The 7974-nt window shown below is 39.1% G+C and overlaps 1 protein-coding gene across 1 annotated transcript; it reads left to right on the forward strand.

Moving 5' to 3' along the window:
* The first annotated feature begins 1449 nt into the window (after window positions 1-1449).
* Window positions 1450-2834, forward strand: LOC138041592 (adenosine receptor A2b-like). Its single transcript, XM_068887335.1, has one exon. The coding sequence runs from the start codon at window positions 1545-1547 to the stop codon at window positions 2421-2423; it is 879 nt and encodes a 292-aa protein (XP_068743436.1). The 5' UTR covers window positions 1450-1544; the 3' UTR covers window positions 2424-2834.
* Window positions 2835-7974: the final 5140 nt, after the last annotated feature.

Raw genomic sequence — 7974 nt, forward strand, 5'->3', positions numbered from 1 at the left:
TTTATTTTTTTAAGAGGACAGGAATTTCTTCTTTTTGACAAATGATTAATTAATTAATTAATAGGCCGGTAGCCAGGTTTTTAAAAAAAAAAAAAGGATCTGTTTCGTCGTACAAACGTGTGAGGACCTGTGAGCCAAAGGGCCTCTGCTGGTATGGCTTCTGGTATGACTTCTTCTCCCTTGAAACCAGGCGCTTCCATACAAAGGCTACCTTATAAAATCCTCAATGATCTATCTGCCCCCCAACTGAGTAACTCCTTTGTAAAGCTAAATGATACTAACATAAATTACAATCTTAGGAATATCGAGACTGATCTAGCTCTTCCAAGGCCATACACAAATTTTTTGAAGCGCAGCTTTAAGTATAGTGGTGCAATGCTCTGGAATAATCTTCCCTATGAGGCAAAGACCGCAAAATCGCTTTCTGATTTCAAACGCAAACTTGCGTCCTCGCCCTTCATGCTTTCTATTGGATCGCACTGATTCTATGTAATATACTTCTATTTTATATATATATATATATATATATATATATACTTTATTGTAACGTGTTTACCTACGCCCCACCTGGAAACCAGCTTTTGTTGTGTGTGGCTAGCGTAGTGAAATAAAGTTGTATTGATTATTGATTGACTTCTGGTATGACTTCTGGGTGACCTGTGACCCCCCCCCCCCCCCCCCAACTGGAAAAAAATTGCGTGGAACGCTGCACGTACCACAGGCAACCCAGTGTACCCTCACGGAGGGTCTAGTTTTCTCTGGGTTCTCCGCTTTTTTCCATCTCCTAAAAAAACCAACCTAAAATTTGATTTGACTTGATTTGATTTCTTTAGTGTCATCAATTAGTGTTCCAGCGCTAAGTACAGTAGACACTTAAATAAAGCCTCCATTGTCATTATTTAATAATTACTCCAGCTTTCCCCTCTCCTCAAAAGCAAACCCCTGACTTCATTACAGCTGATTAAATTTAATTTGTGGAGGGCGATAAGTTAGAAAATAGACATCATCTTATTCCTGACTTCCTGGAGCGGAAATAAAAATTGTTTCGAGGGCTTTTACGTCAATTGAAGACGAATCCTCGAATCAACCCACGGCAGTATGAAAGGTAACATTTCTTGGTCGGGTAACTGACGCTGAAACAGATTGTTCCAAAACGTCTAATTATCGCTCGTCTGATGGGGAAATAGAGACAATCTTATAGGTTTCACAGACGTCATAGTTATTACTTAGACAGATAAAATTAAATTTAAAATATCCTTCTTCTTAATTACCTTAAGTTCAATAAAATCAACGATTTGGTATGGGAGAGGGGTATTAGAAATTCTAGAAAATTATGGAAACATATGATCAAAATTCATAATGATCTTGATTTTCTCATCTTTTATTGCTGCAGCAGTGCTACTGATATCAGCCACACCGGAAATCACAGTTTCATTTGAAATTGAGCATTCATATTCGGGAATGCAGCTGTCTTTTATAACACAATAAAAAAGAGACTTACAAGCTCTGGAAAACCATCTCATGGAAGTAAGTTCTCTACCACGATGGTAGGGGCCTTGTACTCGTCAAACATCGCCAACATTGTCTTCAACGCCGTATTGTGCTTCTTTGCCATAACGTTGAATGGTGCCACAATCTACGCCTTGAGAAAAACTCCCTCTGTACCAAAGCCTTTGAAAGCATTGCTACTGAGTTTGGCCGTTTCCGATCTTGGTGTCGGCATACTGGGTCATCCATTGTACATCACACGTCTCGCCCTAGACTTGCAAGCAGATCTCACAAGTTTTCCAACGTTTTACGCAGTTTGTATATCTGTGAGCAGTCAGTTCGCTTATGCTTCGTTCTTCGGTGTTCTGTCTCTAAGCTTGGACAGATTCTTGGCGATCCATCTACACCTCAGGTACCAGGAACTTGTGACTTACCAACGAGTCGTAACAGCTGTGATCTCGGTTTGGGTCTTAAGCGGACTTATCCCGTTAATTTGGCCGCAAATCCCGATCCATATCGCATATGTGTTAATTGCCATCGTCTTAGTATCGTGTTTCGTTGTCTCGGGAGTTCTAACCTCCAAGATATACGCAACCGTGCGACGCCACGCTCATCAAATCCATTCCCTTCAAGTGCAGCCCACAGTCCAAGAAAACGCGCCTAATGTGACGAACGCCACCAGGCTGAAGAAATCTGCCTTCATGACAATTTACGTCTACGTCTTGTTTGTGGTATGCTATCTGCCATGTCTTTGTGCTGAGGGGTTTATCAGCTTACATCCGGATCTCGCTATACTGAAGGCAGTTCACCAATACACTATTACTCTGTTGTTCTTAAATTCATCTCTGAACCCACTAATTTACTGCTGGAAATTGAGAAGTGTTCGACAAACTATAATGAACACGCTGCTAAACGCAATTTCCAGCCAAAACTGAAGCTCTGACTTCTACAGAGCTGTTCAGATTTGCAAACGGCACCCATTCGATATTCGAGGGTGATGACATAAACCGAAAAAGGAACTATAAAATCCGACACGGCACTATTGTGAAATTGACTTATGCCATCGGTATTGTAACAAGTATTTTAATGGGTGTAAGCCCTCGAAGAAAGCTATTGTTCGTATCTTTAACAGCTGGTAAGAAAGAAAATTATCGTATCGATAAAAATGGTATTTGTATTAGTAGTGTTAATAGGACTGAGTGGAGTCCAACTCGGTCTGTAATGATAGGAGTGAAAACAAAATCGGACGACCGCGCAGCGGGAATCTGATTTGTTTATCACGAATATGATTACAGACCGAATTGGACGACACGAAGTCCTTTTACCAATTAATCATAACAATTAAAATTTCCGAGAAAAGAAGAAGAGCCAAGTTATGAAAGAAAGGGAAAATTTGCATTAAAAGACTGACAAAGCCGGCGTAAGTTGTTTAATATCGATCTGAAAGAAAGAACAAAAAAGAAAGAAAGAAAGCCCCGATTTAGGGGTCTGTACACTGTTTCTATGGTGATTGAAACCTGGCAAGGACCAAGGTTGTGTTTGTTGATTTAACTGCAATTTTGAATGTGATTTTCTTATTAAACCGTCCGATAACAAACTGTCTGACAACAACTTGGAATGTGAATTGGTGGGAAATACGAGTTTTTTAAACCAATCACAATCGAGGAAATTACAATTATTATGATCAGAAGTACGTACAACGTATCATGATATATGGTTCAAGTCGAAGATTGACATAATTCATTCATTCATTCAAAAACACAATACACTAGAAATTAATAATAACTTAAAGACGATAGACTACTAATGTTTAAGGTGGTAATGACAAGGAAGCCTATATAGAAGCCGGGAGCTTATGAGCTATAGGCCGCTTCCTGACAACATGTGTACATCATACAAATTATGGGGACAGCATAAAATATAGAATGTATTATTTTAAAAACAAAAGAAAAGAAGAGGGAAGAAGAAGTATGTAGCTCAACAAAGAGTATCTTTGACTTAGAAAGAAGGAATTCAGTTTTAAGTCTTTTGCCAAACAAACGGATGCTTTCAATGTTTTGAATTTCAGGACTTAACGAGTTGAAAAACATAGGTCCTTGAAACCGAATTGAGAAGTTTCGGATATTTTGTAAAAAAAGGTTGCAATTTCTAGTATAATGCGAATGTAACTGGCTTGCAAGAGTAAAGATATCACGAAAGTAATTAGGAAGTAAACCTCTTTTAAATAAATACATAAATTTACCTATCTGGTATAAATAAATGTCAGAGAATTTCAAAATCTCCTGTTCTTTAAAAAGAACATCAGTGTGAGAATCGAAAGAAACTTTAGATATTATTCTTAAATTACTCTGATGTGTCGACCCCCACACTGAAATACAATATATTAAGTAAGGGTAAACTAGAATATGGTATAAACAGTGTAAGGAAGTTTTGGGAGGACAAAAACATGACTTTTAAATAATGCCTATAGATTTTGATATTTTTCTGGAGACGCTAAGAATGTAAGGTTTCCATGACAAATGCTCATCAAGGATAACACCTAGAAATACTGTTTCTTTCACACAATCTTATTGTCGTCAATTTGAATAGATAGAACAAATGTTTGCCTCCTTTGGCGTGGTCCAAAAAGCGTAAAATTCGATTTTTTAAAGTTAGTTGACAGCTTATTAGCTCGACACCACTGTGTTAATTTACACATTTCAGAATTTAGGGTTTCAGAAAGTAAATTAAAATCTTTGTGAGAAAAAAATATGTTTGTGTCATCAACAAAAAGAATAAAGTCCACCACCTTTGACAAAATGCACAGATCATTTATACCGAGCAGCAAGAGGAGGGGCCTAATATAAAGCCCTGAAGCACCCCACACTTAATTTGGCAATGCTCCGAACAGATACCATTAAAAATTCCACATATTGTTGTCTACCGCTTAGATAGCTTTCAAACCATTTAAGTGCGGTGCCTCGAACACCATAATGTAGAATATGATGATCATCGGTGTCAAAGGCTTTAGACAAGTCTATAAAAATACCAACTGTATAATTATTCCTTATTTTCAATAGCAGAAGAGATTTTGAGAAACCTTCGAAGGTGATTGTACATAACTCTCTCTAGAATTTTAGAGAATGCAAGTAAAACAGACACGGGTCTGTAATTTGTAAATATATCCTGTTCACCAGATTTAAATAGAGGAATAACTCGAGCAATTTTCAATTGAGTTGGTACAATACCAGAGATGATGGATAAGTTAATAATGCTAGTAATAGGGAAAATTATTTTATCAATACATGATCTTTAATTAAGTTCATAGAAATATTGTCATGACCTACAGCAGTACCTGAACGACAAGTATAGCACATATATCAATAATTTCTTCCTCACTTGCAACTTCTAGAAATATTGAATTGAGTAGTTTTGGGGATAAAAAAGAACTATGCGACTTCTCTGATGCAGGAATTTTGCCAGCTAAATTAGGGCCAATGTTGGTAAAATATTTACAAAAAAGATTAGCTATTTCCTTTGGATCGGAAATGTCATGAGAATCTGCTCTAAATACGGATGGTAAACCACGCTTTCAATAAAGCAGGTTAACGAAATCTGTACCTTGCTCCAAAATATAACGTAGCATTATCGCAAGTATTTCGCGATTATTCCGTCTTGTTCACCTTTACAATACGGGCTAACTATCCCGCAACTGGATGGGTATGAACGGTTTTAAAGTAAAAAAATAAAAAAAATTATGGTTCATTGTCACATGATCAAGGTTTCGTAGAAACCTAAAATGTGGTGATTTCACGTTAATTGGAAAAAATACACGGAAATTCTTGTAGAGCACATGCGATTATTTTTCCTTTTTTAACCAAGGCTGTTTTTCTTTTTTAATTATTTATTGATTTGCATTGCTTAGATTGCTTCGTGGGAGGCGCGGTGGCCTCATGGTTAGAATGCTCGACTCCAGATCGAGTGTTCCGGGTTCGAGTCCTTGCTGGGTACCTCTCTCCACCCAGGTATATAAACGGGTGCCGGCGAATTGCTGTGGGTAACCCTGCGATGGACTAGCATGCCATCCAGGGGGCAGTAAACTGAATACTCCTAGTCGCTTCATGCTAATGAAACCGGAGATAAGTGCCGGCCTGATGGGCCTGATGGGCCTTCTGGCTCGTAAACAAAGACTTTACTTTTTAGATTGCTTTGTGGCGTGTTCGTTGCCGCAGCCGTCGTGCTTTGTTAAATTCCCTAACGACGTGAAATAACCAAATTTGAGGTTATGTGGATGACGCGAGCACCTGACGATGAATATTAATTTTCAATTTTCTCTCCAAACAACCACACCGTTCATGCAAATTCTATTTATGGAATGTTAACACACACTTTCCATGCCGAGCGACTTGGAGTAATCGCGAAATTTTTACAAATATAACGGGAAATAATAGTTTTTGAAGACGTTCTCGTAGCTCTCGTCGTCGTCGTTCTTGCGTAAGGTCCCTTTTGTCCCTCGTACTGCACAAGCAACGCTGACACAGTGGAAGCCCTTCTTACAAGACAGGGGTTGCAATTCCGGCTTAAGGAAAAAGGGTCTATTGCAAGATTTCCGTTTTGTTTCATTTTTTGTCGTCATTCTCGTGTACTGTTATTTTCGAATGACTGTCATTTATGGTGGAAATTAGTCAAAAAGAATCGAGGAACCTACAGAAGCTATGAAAGCTCCTAAGGGGCATTTTAGTTCTTTTGTAAAATGTGACTTTGTTTTTTTGTCTTTCCGAAAATCGAAGTTTGTTTTTCGAAATTAAGAGAATTTCCGAAATTGCTGAAATTGGAGTTTATGGAATACACGCGAACTGCCATATTCACAACGTTAAAAAAAAAAAAGAATCACATTTCCACGATGATCGTCGCGCAGTCATGCAACGTTCTCATTTGCTTGTTTGTTCGTGTTGTTGTCAATGAGTCAGACAGGGTTAATTTCATTAAGGCACGCAATCATACGAATCACGTTATAGAGCAAGCAAGGCGTGACTATTATTTCAACCTTATTAATGAAAACGATTGTTATCAAAGAAAGACGGCCAGTGCACTGCTAGGAGGGTCGTCACAGGAACAATACCCCAAGCACTTTGGCCCTACTTTGCTTGCTAATGATTTCGGGAAATTCTTTATACAAAAGATCGATGTCATTCGCTCAAAGCTGGATAGAATTCACTCTTCATTGAATCACCCTCACCATTCGATCGGAAGTAGCATTCAAGAGTATTCGTTTGCTGGCACACCCTTCAATAACTTCCAGCCAATATCGTCTGAAGGTATCAAAAAGCTGCAGCTGGTGATGAATGCCCCAAACAAGACCTGCGACAATGACCCCATACCTACCAAGATTGTTAAAGACTGCATTAACGAACTCCTACTGACCATTTCCAACATGGTTAATCTTTCGTTCAGTAGTGGTCACTTTCCGGATATTTGGATAGAGGGTTTAGCCCAGACCAAAGTTAAAGAACGCCAACATGGATCTGATAAAGAAAAATTACCGCAATCTTGCTTTCCTTTCAAAAATCACTGAAAAGGCAGCTGCACTACAAATCTCCGATCACGTGTCGTCCAATCAGATGTTTCCGGAATTTTAATCAGCCTACCGAAAAAATCACAGCAGGGAAACTGCCTTACTGAGCATGCGCAACGACATACTCGTCAACATGAACAAACAGCAAGTCACATTACTAGTGTTCCTAGATTTAAGCGCTGCTTTCGACACAGTAGACCATGACATATTAATGTGGCGCCTGGAATACAAATTTGGAATTAAAGATGAAGCAGTAACGTGGTCAAATCCCATCTGTCGAATAGACCCTAGCGTATTGTAATCGGCAGTGCAAAGTCGCACAGTTTTGATTTGAAATTTGGTGTGCTACAGGGCTCCTGTCTCGGCCTAATGCTGTTCTCCCTTTACACCAGTGAGCTATTTCATGTGATTAGCCAGCACCTGCCAACAGCGCACAGTTATGCCGATGATACTGGTATCTATCTGGCTTTCAATCCAAATGATGATTCCAATCAAGACGCCGCCATTGCAGCAATGGAAGCGTGCCTCTGTGACTTCGGTAACTGGATGATCAATGATAAACTCATGATCAATGATTCCAAGACAGAGTTTATGCTCATTGGGACGAAAGCGCAGCTACAGAAAACTAAAAGCCCTACTCTAACTATTGGCGAATCCATCATCTCTCCGAGCACGGAGCCCCTTAGAAACTTAGGGCCCTGGTTTGACTGCCATTTCAACCTGAACTTCAACATAACCAAAACGTGTAGGAGTGCTTTTTTTCATCTTCACAACATTAGACGCGTCAGAAAATATCTAAGTATAGAATCTGCCGATAAATTAATCCACGCTTTCATCACAAGCAGATTGGACTATTGTAATTCACTTTTATACGGACTACCCTACTGCGCTCTCAGTAAACTGCAGCGTGTTCAAAACGCAGCTGCAAGGGT

The sequence above is a fragment of the Montipora capricornis genome, chromosome 3, assembly GCF_036669925.1.
Source record: "Montipora capricornis isolate CH-2021 chromosome 3, ASM3666992v2, whole genome shotgun sequence".
NCBI classification, from domain to species: domain Eukaryota; kingdom Metazoa; phylum Cnidaria; class Anthozoa; order Scleractinia; family Acroporidae; genus Montipora; species Montipora capricornis.

Bases quoted from the DNA above. Each gene is read 5' to 3' on its own strand.
- LOC138041592 (XM_068887335.1), top strand. From the start codon at position 1,545: ATGGTAGGGGCCTTGTACTCGTCAAACATCGCCAACATTGTCTTCAAC.